At 45.0% G+C, this 15,164-nt stretch overlaps 1 protein-coding gene across 5 annotated transcripts in view; it reads left to right on the forward strand.

The window, feature by feature from the left end:
- Positions 1-15,164, forward strand: part of PLB1 (phospholipase B1) — a 136,107-nt gene that overhangs the window by 59,577 nt on the left and 61,366 nt on the right. For all 5 annotated transcript variants that reach the window (XM_073338615.1, XM_073338612.1, XM_073338616.1 and 2 more), the window contains 8 exons: positions 397-492; positions 1,004-1,075; positions 2,417-2,539; positions 6,602-6,662; positions 7,448-7,506; positions 8,889-8,962; positions 10,505-10,548; positions 12,608-12,716. In XM_073338615.1, coding sequence (XP_073194716.1) covers positions 397-492; positions 1,004-1,075; positions 2,417-2,539; positions 6,602-6,662; positions 7,448-7,506; positions 8,889-8,962; positions 10,505-10,548; positions 12,608-12,716 — 638 coding nt within the window. The remainder of the gene's footprint in view (positions 1-396; positions 493-1,003; positions 1,076-2,416; positions 2,540-6,601; positions 6,663-7,447; positions 7,507-8,888; positions 8,963-10,504; positions 10,549-12,607; positions 12,717-15,164) is intronic.

Raw genomic sequence — 15,164 nt, forward strand, 5'->3', positions numbered from 1 at the left:
GCTGCTCCCCCTCAGCTACGCTCCCCCGCCCCTAGGAGCCAGAGGGACCTGCTGGATGCTTCCTGGGAGCTGCCCCAGGTAAGCACCGCCAGGACTCCCCACCTCGCCCCCGGCAGGTGCCTCTGGCTCTTAGGGATGGGGTGGGCACCCACTACGGTGGCCCACGAGAACCTCCTGCCCGGTTCTGGGGGCAGTACGGGACAGGGGAGGGGGTGGATGGGGTAGGGGTCCTGAGGGGGGCATCAAGGAATGCGGGGGGGTTGGATGGGGCAGGAGTCCCGGGGGGCGGGGGTGGGCAACGACCCCCTCGTGGGGTGAGGAGGGAACCCGTTGTTAAGATTTTGGCAGCTCATCACTGCTTACCCCTCTTGTAACAGTACCTGTCTCTTTCCCCAGGAGGGGTTGCCCGACAGCTCGTATTTTGCCCCAGACTGTTTCCACTTTCACCAGAAGACTCATTCCCTGGCTGCTCGTGCCTTGTGGAACAACATGGTAAGACTGCAGAAGATATCAGTCTCTGTCTCTGTCTTCTCCACCCTGTCCTTTTGCAGCAAAGAACAATGACCCACTATGTAGCTGCTGAACCACCCTTCTTCTGTTGAGAACAGAATTGTGTTTCCTACAGGTGGGCAGTATTTCCCTTTGTAATGTAAAGTCACCTGGACACAAACTGGCTGTGTCAAAGAATATATCCTGGGGTATAGTCTCGTAAGCACCTAGGACCCTGCACCAAGAGATGATCAAAATGTGGGATATTGCATCATGCATGCTACATACGTAATATGGAAAGTAGCCAATTTAATATGTTTTAAATCTGATAAAATCCTGGGGCCCTGAGTTTTGTGGGTTGAGCTGCTATTTCAACATAGAGAGATACAGTACATAGCAAATTTTCTTGCTGTTCTACTTGTTTCCATAGGCTGATAATATTCAGCTGTTCATGATCTTCCCTTCTCGATCTCATTTTATTTCTTCTCTCCCATGTTTTCTTTCTGCCGTGCAGTTGGAACCCCTTGGGAACAAGACAGACGCACATTTTCTTGAAACGGTGATCACTCTCAAATGTCCAAGTCAGGTAGGTTGAAAAATATTCATGCACGTGCCACATGCCTCATTGCTCATTTGTGAAGCAGGGTTTCTTGTGCAGTGCGTTCCAGAGCAGTAGCTCCACTACCTTGGAGAGGGTGCTGGATGCTCCCTGTCCTCTCTCTTCCTTCCTCCTTTTGGGTAGTTAGCACCTAGGACATATATGCTTCCCAATGAGAGTGGACTGCAAGAGGGAGGAAAACTCCTGGCACCCGTGCCCTCACAGGCTGGCACAAAGACAGCAGCTTTATGTTAGTGCATAAAAGCTGGAAATCAAACCTGCTTAAACAGGCCAGTCTAAGATTTCAGAGCAGTAGCCGTGTTAGTCTGTATCAGCAAAAAGAATGAGGAGTCCTTGTGGCTTACAAGAGAGACTAGAGACTAACAAATTTATTTGGGCATGAGCTTTCGTGGGTTAGAACCCCCTTCATCAGATGCATGGAGTGAAAATGCAGGAGCAGGTATAAATACATGAAAGGATGGGGGTTGCTTTACCAAGTGTGAGGTCAGTCTAACGAGATAAATCAATTAACAGCAGGATACCAAGGGAGGAAAAATAACTTTTTGAAGTGATAAGAGAGTGGCCCGTTATAGACAGTTGACAAGAAGGTATGAGTAACAATAGTCAGAAATTAGTATTGGGGAAATTAAGTTTAGGTTTTGTAATGACCCAGCTGCTCCCAGTCTCTATTCAGGCCTCCAGTTTGCAAATTAATTCCAGTTCTGCAGCTTCACGTTGGAGTCTGGTTTTAAAGTTTCTTTTGTTGAAGAATTGCCACTTTTAGGTCTGTTATTGAGTGACCAGAAAGATTGAAGTGTTTTCCTACTGGTTTCTGAATGTTATGATTCCTGATGTCAGATTTGTGTCCAGTCTAACTTCACCATCCAAGCTGAGTATTTATTTTTCACACTTCAAACAGCATCAATGGGGAAAGTGAAGGGTCGGATTCTCGGCTGGTGTCAGTCCGCATAGCCCCACTGAAATCAGTACTGCTACCCTGACACCAGCTGGTCCAGAACGTTTAACAGCCTTTGCTATAATAATCAGATGTTAGTCAAACTGGTAAAGGGCGCTGAGAGTGTCCAAGAGCATGTGTGTGTAGTTATCATAACATTACCCATATATTTCAGATGTTTCCTTATTTCTATGGCTCATAAATATGTCTGCAAAACCAGTTAGAGAAGGGCAGGGCCCTTTTTAATTCCTGAGAATAAGAATATGCAGTAATTTTAATGGTCTATAGGCATATTTGAATTGGTGGCTGGGGAACAGATATCTCCATATATTCTTCTGCAGCTTCATGTTGACTCACATTTCCTTATTTCATAGGCTGAGTCATTCCTTAGGACGTACAGGAACAGCAATTATACGTATCCCAACCAAACTACGCCAGACATAACAACACCGCTACCATCATCTTCTAAGCCGACCCCAGCACAGGAACCAGATCAGGTAGAGTCTGCACAATCATTGATCACTGAAGGCATTTAGGAGGCTAAGGGTACAAAAAAAGGAAGGTAGCTCTAGGGCTGTGGAAAAGGCTTGCATCACCAACCACAGCTGCATGTATTCAGATACCACATTAATCAGCCAGGATTGCTTTTCCAATCTGAATAAAACTAAAGGCTCCTCTACATTTCAAATGTATTGTTTGACTTGTGTTATCTCACATTAAAAAGTGCCTTGCATCCACACACACGCTATTTTCTTGTGAATCATCTGGCCTTTTTAACACACATTAATAAGCACACTTTAGAAGTGGGTTTGCTGAGATGCAGGATGAGTTTACCCACAACCGAGTAGGTGCGGATACATCTCCATCCCGAAACAACTGGTGCACATCTACCATGTCTACCTACTAGAATCCCACACTGCTTTGCCAGCTACCTGTGTTGGTCTGTCTAGTCATCCTGAACATTCCTGTTTCAATCCTGGCATGCAGCGAGGTGCTGTCCTTGGCAATTCCAGCTCCAGTGGAGTTCACATATCCGTGGCATACTCCGGATTATTCAGCAGTCATGCTTCATGCTTCACTGTGGACCAATACTAAAATCCTGGACTTCATTGCCTTCTTGGGAGATGAATATGATCAGGCCCATCTGAAAGGCTGTCACACAGCATAGGTCTGCAAGCAGGGGCGGCTCTACCAATTTTGCCGCCCCAAGCAGTTGCCAGCAAGACAAATGTAAAAGAGGGGGGCTCTCCAGGACCGCAGTAAGGCAGATGAGCTGTGGCTGGACTATAGGAACGCTACGTGTAACAGAACCCCCGGGAGAGCTAGCACAGTCTGCTGGATCCATGAGGAGCTGGACCACATGCTGGAGATACTACACCCAACCTCTGCATTGTGTGGACTCCCTGGTTGACCCATGAACCCCAAGTAGACAGTCACGGATATCCAGGTTACCTCTTCCCGTGAATCACAGCCAGAGGATCAGCCTGAACCCTAAACTAGGGAGGGGCCCATTTCCAGTAAGTACTGAATGATATATTAAAATACAGCTGTACAGAGAGGGAGTTAAACAACTTAGCTGAGGATCCTGTAAGGGCACTGCCATGTTGATCTACCTTCTCTCTGCCTCTTGGGTTTTTAATCCCCTCCCCATATCCACCACTCAAAATGGCAGCCCTGCCAGCGACAGTAGAAACTCTCCCGGCCTTTTTTCCTATGACTATGCAAACGCGCACACACATCACTTAGTCTTGTCTCCCACGGCACCCCCTCCCTGTCAAACACACTGCTTGTTGGCCTCTTCCTCCTGCCCCACTCCCCCAGTGGTTAATCCATGCAGTGCCTCCATGAGGCTCTTTGAAGGACAAGCTCTTTTATTGTAGCAGCACATAACAGAAAATCAGAAGTTATGTGTCTGGCTCACAATGTCACTAATGCCTTCAGCCTTGAGCCCGCATGAGGTAGAAGGTAAATAGCCTAACTCACACTACAAACGTTTTCAAAAAAGCAAGACTGTAAGGCACTTGCTGTAAATCACCCTCCCTCCCCCCACTGTTAAGGTAGAACTCTATGAATTTTGCGGAGTACTGTATGCTCAACTGTAGGTGTTAAAAACAAGACATTTAAAAATAGAGCACTCTTTGGCTTGGCATGGAGATTGCACAGCAGAGCAGCTCTCTGGGAACTGTCCATATAACTCGTGGTTTCCTTCCACTCCTGCGCCAGTTTTGGGGCACCATCCCGGCAAACAGCCGCCTGGCATATCTTCCTTGGTTTCTGTTCAAAAAGACAATGGGCAAACTTCTCTGCCTTTTGGGAACATGCTCAGGGTAGCATCCTCCAAAGTGTGGATAGCCTGCAGATGTGCACATGCAATTATTCGCTTAACTCTACTGCGCCCTGTTTTAGCTAGCCATCCCACACAACCCACCTGACATTTATTAACCCTTCCCCAAAGTTTCCTCTCCCCTCCCTCGTCCCCACCTACCCCCCACACATAGCCACCTTCTCCCACTATATGCCTACACAAACCTGGAAGATTGCAAACTTCTAATGATTGCCAAGCTCCGCCAAGACTGGAAAGAGCCTGTGGGAATAAAATTCCAAAATCAAGGAAAAAGCAACATTTTATCACTCTCACAATGGAGACTACAATTTGGATAAATGTTCGTTTTTTCCTCTTTCCATTAACGTGAGGAAGGGGGAAAAGAGAGGACAGGCAAATGGCCAGCACAGCAGACACATCTGCTGTGGATGAAGAGGCAATCAAACCTCTGAAGCACATGGCCCTGAAAGTGTCTAATTTTGCACAGCTTTATGAATGTTCAATCAAGTTCAACTTGGTGTATTGATTAAATAGAATTGAAAATGTCTTTATGGTCATAGTTGAGTCTTGAATCATTCACTGAAATGTCCAGCATCAGTGTCATAAAATCCACATGAACAATAACATCAAAACAAGCCCTATTTTACAAGGCACACATAAAATGTACTCAAAATGCCCATAAACTGCTGTACGCACTTCAAGTATAATTAAATCCTTCTACCAGTACACATACAGAAGACATGAACAGTAATCCTGATAAATGCCTTATACAAAAGCATGTACATTCTTCACAAGTGGCCCCTCGACTCAGAGTATGAGCACAGTGTGTCCTCCACTCTGTGCCCATGAGTAGCTGCGTCATTTTGTAGAGACCTCTTATCTGACCAAAATTTTTGTTTTGTAAGTCTGCCCACCTCCAGCTCCTATCCATGTACGAGGCTCTCTTCCTTGCTGTCACAAAGGTTGTGCAAAACACAGCAAGCAGCTACTGTACCAGGATGTTTCTCATCAGTCTCAATGTCAGAATCTTCCATCTACCTTTCAGGCTTCCAAATGCACATTCCATTATCATTCTGAAGCTGCCCAGGGTATAGTTACAATTTCTTTTGCTTAACCACGTGTCAAGTAAAAAGCTTCATAAGCCAGGGAAGCAGTGGGTAAGATGGGTCTCCCTGCATGAGTAGAAAAATGGCAACACCATCAGTGTCCATAGAGTTCATGGAGCAGAAGTTCTATTTCTCATTGCAGAAAATAGGCTAGAGTTTCTAAAGGTCCTGGCAACATGAACCTTTCCAGACCACTCTACATTTGTATTCGTGACCCTTTCATGGTGACCAAACAGGTTTGTAGCACCATGGAGAAATATCCCTTTCAGTTGATGAACGCTGAAGCCTGATATGGAGGACGGGAGCGGCACATGGATCCCATCAAAAGTCCCAGTAGAGTTCAAAACCCCAACTGTGCAAACCCATTAATAACCTCCTCTGCATTGCCCAGTCTTGTGACCTGGGGAGCAGAATCTTCTTGATAGCAGGTGACACCTCTATGACAAAAGCCCCAACAGCTGATTTACCTGCATCAAACTGGTTAGCTACTGACTGGTAGCAATTGGGGTGGCAAGCTTCCAGATGGCAATAGCCTCATACATTTTCATACTAAGCTCTCATGTAGGTGTTTTGCTGCCTCGACAATGTTTCTCTATGCTGCCTGGCAGTGCTTTGAAAAGGGGAATGGCTGGCTCTCAAAAAAACAGTTGGATCATGGGAATAAACAGGCAGGAATTATGAGAATTATGCAGTTTGACCTCAAGCCCCAGAATTCTATTGTCTGCCAGTAGGCATTGCACAAAGCACGGCCCAAAAAAATGCTAGAATGCATACAGCACAGCAGCAGAGCAGTGCACTGTGGGATGGCTGACCATAACACTGAGCACTTATTTTCTAACACTGCTGTGCTGTGCAGCTGCAATAATACCAGAGAAAGCTACCTTAATCGTGGCTTAACAAAGTGGTAGGCACTGCTCCCACTAGAGTTATTGCCAGTCACTTAACAGACACACATAACCACAACAAGTTTCAAGTGTAGACATGCCCTGAGTGTGACCGATTGAATTCAGTGGCCAACGTCTGCCTGATTAATTACAGACAAACAGGGATATGATTTATTACGTTGGCTGATACTATGTTTCCTGGTCTAACATTATTCTGTTCCTTTTGCCTGTCTTCTCTTCCTTTAGAATTATGGGAGCCAGCTTCTGTGTGAGGACAGGGCTCCATCCAGCTCTTCTCCAACTTCAGGTAACCTGGTCTGCTTGGGGTAGGAGATTCTTTCTTTCTCTCTTTCTCTCTTTCTCTCTTTCTCTCTTTCTTTCAACAGCATCTCAAGGAATGTTTCGTTCAATTGTGCTTAAATAATTATTGGACTGTGGAAAAATTACGCCAAGCAAGGACATTACTTTCTATAGCTAGTTAAGAGTTATGATGCCAAATCATCCTTGTAGGGACTAGTCAGACAAAGTGATTGCAGTTAACTTATTTACAGCAGATAACTCCTGCACTGTGCAAAATTTAAGGGCTGACACATCCTATAAATCGAGTGGTCTAGTGCTTGGGGCAGTGGATTTGGAAGCAGGACTCCATAGTTTGTGGTCCGATACCTGGTAGTATTCAGCTTTTTTTGAGCGTTGTGCCTTTTTTCATACTCTGCTCTGCCTTGTTGCAGCAGTTACTGTCAATGCCCCTGCTCTGTAATAGTGAATCACCCTATCCTCATTCTGGTCTCCATAACACTGGAGGTTGGTCACTGGCCTCCAGCAATGTGGCGTGACTCGCTCCTTGCTCTTCCCGATTTTGTCAGTGGTCTTAAGCAGTAAGAACTTGTTGCTAACTCCATGTGACTGCTCAACCCCGGCAAGACGAGCTGAAGAAGTCTCCTGTTTCATTATCTGGGCATTGCAAAAATAAAAATACAAAAAATGCGGGTAAATACACAAATACATAGTGGAATAATTTATATTTAGCAGTGATGGGAAAGCATGGTTCTGTTCCCTGTCCAGGTTTAACTGCATCTCTTTGCCTTACAGTGCATGCCCTCAAACCAGCTGATGTGCAAGTGATAGCAGCCCTGGGGGATTCTCTGACTGTAAGGAGCTTTGTGCTTTTTCTGTCTTGTTTTTTTTTTGTTTGCTGGTGGAACAACAAAATGTTTTGCCTCCTCAGACTGGGGTCGGGGGAGGAGTTGAGCTCTTGTTCTGAGCTAGTGAAATACTCGTTCATAGGCAGAAGACAGAGGTCTAGAGCAGGGGACAAGGTGTCAGATCTCCTGGATTCTAATCCTAACATTTCAACTGAATTGTATTAATTTAGGCAGGTCATTTAAGCACCTGTTAAAATCCTTTGCTGGACCTGGGGCCAGAGGGTAAGTCCCATTGAAATCAGTGGGGCTTAAGCACATGCTCTAAGTTAACCACAAGGTTGAGTGCTCTGCTGAATAGGATGGACTGCTGAATCTGTGTCTCAGTTCATTCTGCCTGATAATTATCTATTGCCTTCTCTTATGGTGTAGGGGTTTTTTTTTCTAGTTAAGTAAAATGGCTTTTGCCTGTTTGGAGATGAGTGTGAAAGAAAAGAGAGCCAAAATATTCAGACTCTTCATTGTGCTTGATTAACTGATAACCAGTTTCTTTATCAAACTCACCATGGACTTAGTCCTCAGTGAGGATGATCTCCTTTCATGTGTGTAGTAGGCATTTCACTTCCAAATAATGGAGTCCTAAGAATATTTGTGCACGCACACCACACAACTTTCTGGCAGGTATGATGTTGCAGATTTCTGCATCCATGAGCCCACTGAAATCAGCACAAACATTTGAATAAATACATACCATGTTTATCCCTACAGTCAGCATTCAACTACAGTTGCCATGTGATAGTATCAGATACTACCTGATAGTATGAGATACAGCAGTTGTTGCTGCTATTTTGGTATCTGATACCCTTGTGTAGAATCTCTGGGTACATTTAGTCTTTGGAGAAATAGCAGTTACACATACATATCTGAGGGCAGAGTTTGGCCCATTGCATGGCTGTTTTAATGTTCAGTTTCCTGTCATGTGGCAAAACTTACATTCAGGGGAAATATGTGATGGTGTGATACAGCCGCCCCGAAGGTTTTATTGGCTGGAGCTTGAGATGGCTTCATTACTTGTGAGTAGTGAAACCCTGAATTAATTATACAGCTCATCCAAACTTGTGCCAATACAACCTTTATATACTACGTCATGCACTCATATATTTTGTTTATGCCATGTGTACAGCAATACTATGTAAAGAATTTATTGACGAATTGGTGCTATTTTTCATAACACTGTTCCTGAAAAGCCAGGTGCCAAAATATCACAAGCCCAAATGTAACAGACTTTTAAGGAGAGACCTGTTTATGAAATAAAAATTTAAGATCACCAGAATATATGAATGCCCAAAATGTTAATAATTCAGTCTTTGTCTTGGTTCATTTTTTTTTAGGCTGGTAATGGAATTGGTGCTGACCCAAACAGTATCTTGGATATGAACACACAGTATCGGGGGCTGGCTTGGAGGTAAGTCATTAATAAAGGAAGTGAAGAAATATATTTTGTTTCTCATGAAAAAGGTTGTTTTTTTTCCCAATTGTCAAAAACTGGAAAAAAATATTCATTTGTCGGGTTTGGCATTTCTTTTGAAAATTTGTTTTTTGTCATAAATGCAATTTTTGTTTTTAAAAAAAATTCAGCAATACATTTTCAACCAACTCCAGTCACTAGCTTTTTGACTTCTATACACAGAGGGTTTCACACACTGGATGAATAGGTAGGTAAATAGATATCTCTCGCCAAAGCCAGTGAAAAATCACCAAGGCAAATGAATCACAGCTGCTGTCATTCGAGAGGGCTGCTCAAGGTTTGCTCTTTTTAAGCTTCTGTTAACAAAGAAAAGAAAAGGTTCTGTATAAAAACCACCTATTTGCTGCTGCTGTTTGGCTGGAGATCTTCCTTCCACTCCTCACCACCCTCATAGAGATAAAGGGCCAGATTTCCTGGTACAACTCAGCTGTGCTCAGTGCAAGACCAGAGAAGGGGCCAAGGAAGCTTTGTACTGTGTTGGCCCCCTATTACAAGTTAGAGCAGCCAAGTGCCCCCAGGCACAAGGAGTCATTCTGGCAGCTGAGAACCACCGGGGCATAAGAATGTTCCAGCCATTCTTCTCCCTGGACACGCTTCTGCTATGTAGAGATGAATAAGAGCCACTATAGCAGCTATCTGTCACTCAAGGAGTCCTCAACACAGGTAGAATCCATAGGGGGCTGGTTGAATTGGCTTTGGTGTTGCTTTGTACTGCTGGAATTGAGACTGATCCTTCCACCATGTAAGATTGTAACTCTTGCTACCATGAATAGTCCCATTGTCCTGTAGTGTTTGCAGGATCAGGCTTCTAGGTAGAACCACTCAATGGAAAACAGTCCAGATATAAATATTATATATGTATACCAAACTCTTTCCTTTCCTGTGTCCCTATAGACTCCTTAGATTATTACACCCAAATGAATGTTAACAGTCACGTTTACTTTTCACTATTTAAATTGTGTTTCACTCAGCAGCTTGGACAGAGATACTAGTCTGGCCAATTTCACATTAACATGTTCTTGTGTACCAGCCCAAAAATTCATAGCTCAGGTCATAAACACTGCAGGGGATGTTTAAATCCCTTTGACTTCTGCAGACCTGGGATGTTTAAATCCACCTGCAGTTTCTCCCCTCCCTAAAAAAGTGACTTAATTCCAACCACCCTCCCAGCAGCCAGGTGTTCCTGCATTCCCACAACTAATGACCTGAAGTCACATTCTTAGCTGCAAAACACACACATGAACCCTTCTGACAGCATCAGTGCTACCAAAAATCTCACTAAAGCCCTTAAACAAGCACTTAGACCCTGATCCCTCCACCCAGTTGTGAAACACCTCTAGTTTCCAAGTGTCATGGATCCTTCATATCCTCCAGGCAAGGACAGGAAATCTGTCTTAGGTACTTGTCATCTATCGCCTTATTGTCTGAGCAGCGCTAAAAGATTAGTGACTTAGCCTTTGCTTCTCTTTCCAATTGCAGTATTGGAGGGGATGCTTCTTTAAAGAATGTAACAACCCTGCCTAGTAAGTAGAAGCTTTGCTGTTGTCAAGATTCAAGGGAGAGAATGGACTGATTGGTACACCATGACTATGATGTGGACAGCAATTTACCATGAACTTCTCTTAACCTTTTAAAATCTATGTTGGGGTAATTCACAAGACTGGACATTCATGGAAATGGCCCATATTTTCACTGATCCCCTGGGCTGCCTCATCAGTGAAGCTGCGAGGAGGCTGCAAAAAAGCCTCAGTGAATATTAATTTGAATTTTTAAATAAGTTTGCTGTGACTGCTTTTGTGCCCTGTTTGTGTTAGCTTTCTGCAAATGCTCTTGCAAGTCCCTTTCCAGACAGGGATGTTTGCCAAGATCAGATATTTTAAGTCAGAGGTGGGCAAAGTACGGCCCATGGGCCACATCCGGCCCACGGGCCCGTTCTACCCGGCCCCTGAGCTCCTGGCCCGGGAGGCTAGCTCCCGTCCCGTCCTCTGCAGCCTCACCTCACTGCACCACTGGCACAATGCTCTGGCAGGCAGTCAGGAAGGAGGGGGGCGTTGGATGGGGTGGTGGGGGGCAGTTAGGGGCGGGGGGTCTGTGGGATGTCAGGGAGAAGGGGTAGTTGGATGGGGCAGGGGTCTGAGGGGGGCAGTCAGGAAGGAGGGGGGAGTGGAGGGGGCAGCAGGGGGCAGTTAGGGGCGGGGGGTCCAGGGGCAGTCAGGGGAAAGAGAGCAGGGGGAGCGGATGGGGCAGGGGTCCCGGGGGGGCCATCAGGGAACAGGGGGGTTGGATGGGACAGGAGTCCCGGGGGTCCATCAGGGGTGAGAAGCAGGGGGGCTCGGATAGGGGGCGTGGGCCAGGCCATGCCTGGCTGTTTGGGGAGACACAGCCTCCCCTAACCGGCCCTCCATACAATTTCTGAAACCAGATGCAGCCCTCAGGCCAAAAAGTTTGCCCGCCCCTGTTTTGAGTGAATATTGCTGAATATTTGCATGTCTGCACTGCTGGGAATTGTGGAACTTTCCTGTCCATCAACTTCACAACTATTCTCAAAACTCAGATTGGTGGTTTGGCACCTGCTACATCTGGCTGTGAAGTTTCAGCACATTTTTTGAATGACACTTTATATTAAGGTTTCATTTATAAAGGGCTAATCCATGTTATAAGCATATTACAGACCTTTGTAGTAAGTGTATAGCAGATGGCTAAAAGCACATCAGTAGAAGGAGTTCTAGAAGGTTATAAACCATGGTTGTAAACCATCTATTGATTTATGGCACACTAAAATTGATTTATCATTTATTAAAACTTTTTATTAATCCCTTTAAAATGATATATTTAAAATGAAGCCATTTATTAATCCTTTATAAACAGTTTTTAAATGGAACCCTTAATATAATTGTGTCTTTCTTTGTTTCGACTACCAACACATTCTTTGCCCCCACAGACACAAAGGTGTTGGGGGCGGGTATTTTTGAGCAACAGTATTAGGATAATGAACAGAGAGGGGTGTGAATAATTCACTGCCTTGCATGTAAGCATTTAATACACAGGTCTGCGATCAGAGCGTGATGTTGCATAGCTGTAAAGATATGCACAATAGAACTTCCAGCTAAGATAAGCTTCTCACGGCTCCTTCCAGATCAGCCAGGCCAAGGGCCCTTCTGGCTCCCTGACAGAATTGCCTGCTGACCAGGGGGTTTCTCATTCAAGCTTTAACCATGGTAATGTGCAGGATGGTCACATACAATGGGCCTGTACATACTCTGTCCACCTCTCCTCTTCGCCCCCCCTGATTGCACTTGATGTTAGTGGGATTGCACCAGGTCTGAGTCAGGAGGCAACTTGATCCAGTGCTGTCTGACAATCTACACTAAGTGGTTAAGCCTCTGGCATCACTTGACTGAAACAGCAGTGCCCAATATTCTGCTTCCCCTGGGTGGGCACAGCAAGGTAAGTGGAGAACAAGCAGCAGCCTTCCCCTAACACAAACCAAGAATCTAGGGGGGCATGGTGAATGCTAGTCTTCTCCCCTGTGTGATGAGCAAATGGGCTCACTCCCTTCTCATTATCCTCTTCCTCCTTCAGATATCCTTTGGGAGTTCAACCGTAACCTCACGGGTTACTCGATTGGCACAGGGGGAGCCAGTGAGCCGAATGCCTTTCTCAATCAGGCAGTTCCTGGAGCAGTGGCTGAGTATGCTGATTTTTTCCCCCCCTTTGGGGTGCTGGGATGTGGCTACTTCATATAACTTCCTTTGATGTGTCTCATGTGCTGTTATAACTTGCACTTAATAGCGAGCAAAACCAGTCTAGTGGGTACTTCAAGTTGGTGCCTGGCTCATGCTCCAGAGCTTCTGCTGTATTGAACATAAACTGAATGGCTCACTTGATTTTCATAAGATAGCCATATGATATAATGAAGCATGTGCCAGGACCCCTTGGATCACAACAATGGTAAGCACACCAGTGGAAATACCTTGTCCCAAAGGACAGCTTTATTGTACGATGAAAGAAGCAATACAGCTGGGAATACAGATTGGAGGGAACAGTGGGTTAGTGCATTAGCCTTTGACTTCTCAAGACCTGGGATCACCACTCACTGGCAAAAGTGAGTGTGGTGACCTTACCTTAGTCCACAGGAGGCGTTGCACAGTTCAGCACATTGTCCATTAAAAGCAAGAGAGGGCAGCAGCCCACCCTGGGACACAGCTTTGCTGGAAAAACCATTACAGGAACTGAACTGTTGTCTAGTCTTCATACGTGCCCCAGGAGCAAGAAAGTGAAGAAATTGTTTGGTCTCTTATAAGCTAAACGTTAGGGCACGAAGGGCTTTTGGGAAATGGTCTGCGTGTGGTAGAAAGTGAAAGTGTGTTGAATTTGCAATGAGCAGCTGGGGGAGAGACTGCATGAAATCTTCCATGATTAAGGCCTCAAACATTTGGAAGGGTCGGGAGGAGTGGTTGAGAGAGACAGCAAAAAAACAAAGCAACCAATCAGGCTGCTAGAATCTTATGAAGAGATGAGGACAGGTGACAGCCAGGCATAGGCTTTAGGCCAGTTTTAGACCTGGTGTAAGTGGCTGCAGTTCCTTTGATTTCAATGTGGTAGCAGCCTCATGCAGTTTGAATATGTCCTGGGAGAAGCAGCCTCATGGAAGGCGGCTGCATACTTAATCCCCGGTGTTATACTTTCTAGGAAGAGAATCCAAGTTTTCATCTTAGAAGTCTCAGCTTCTGATGTGGAGATAATGGGGCAGGATGGGAGGCTTAATACTGTATTTAAATAATTAAGCAGCTGGCCGCTGAGTTGGGCACAGCCACTGACGGTTTGGGCAGGATTTCTGGTTGATTGTGCTTGTATTTGACATTGGTAATTGGTTGTGCTAAAAAGACTCTTGTTTCAATCTTTCTCTCTCTCTCTTTTTTTTTTTTTAAATCCTCCATTTCCCCAGCAGCTCCACTTGGCAGCTGAATCGGGAAGCCAAGAAAGCTCCTGCATTTGCTTTCCCTAAGTGATGACTGTTAAGGTTTTATCAGTGATCAAGATCTTGTTTTAATGTTTCATGAGTGATTTCTCCTGCAGGTTGCAAGAATGATTTCTGACTCACCCTAATATTCACTGACAAAATGGGAGTCATTGGCTAGATGCTATGAAATATCTCCCTCTGCCTACTACTCCTGCAAAAGGAGGGATTTTCATTCTATAATGAATTCATTTTTATTTCCAAATGAAGTGACTCCCTATGTGAACAGGAAACTCCTGCAGGGTTTAGGGATCTAATATCCTGGGCTGATCTTACAGCATAAAAATCAGATAGCAATTAAACCAGCTGTCCCTACCTTATTTGGTGTAAAAGGCATGTCAGGTTGGCTGATTATCATAGGGGATTGGAAACAGGATAACAGAGTCTTTCAGTTCTAGGTCACCAGTGTGAATACAGCTCAGGTCAGCAGCAATCATGTCTTTTCCATCAGGTGTCTGTCTGGTAGCCCATCTGAATTGAGCTGATATGTGTCAGTCTAGTCCCTAGGGGACAGTTGTCCACATGACGACAAAGGCCATCAGTACAGCTGGCGCTAATTGGACCCTTGTGAGTAGTCTCAACTGGGATGCCAAGAGTGCCAGAGGCATAGAATCTGAGCTACCTTCTCTCTGGATGTTCAGTCCCTACAGTTCATGGCTGGGACCAAACTGTCAAAGCCTGCACTGCCAGAGAAGTAACTGCGGGGTGGATGAATAAAGAACTTCATTTTCCAGGGCTCTTAAGCCAGAACCTTTCAGGGAACATACTCTGGACCCTTAGATAAGTGAAAAACTCTTTGCAACTGATGTTAATGACCATCTCTAGCTTCCTGTGAAATTCAAGATGGTGGCAAATCTGAGTCAGTTACAGACACTGCTTCATTTGGAAGTTGAATTTGCAGCTAAGTATCTGATCCAAATTCAGATCTGGTACAAGAGGGTGCAACTTAATACTCACTGAAGATGAGATGATCACGATGGTCCCTTCTGACCTTAAAGTCTATGAAGACAGTTGAGCTGCATCCTCTTACATGAGGTGTGAGTTAGGTCCATAGTGTAAAATCAGAAACTTAAAAGGTACTAAGTACTTCTCAGGTACTTATACTGCAAAATTCAAACT

Source organism: Lepidochelys kempii, chromosome 3, assembly GCF_965140265.1.
Source record: "Lepidochelys kempii isolate rLepKem1 chromosome 3, rLepKem1.hap2, whole genome shotgun sequence".
Classification (NCBI taxonomy): domain Eukaryota; kingdom Metazoa; phylum Chordata; order Testudines; family Cheloniidae; genus Lepidochelys; species Lepidochelys kempii.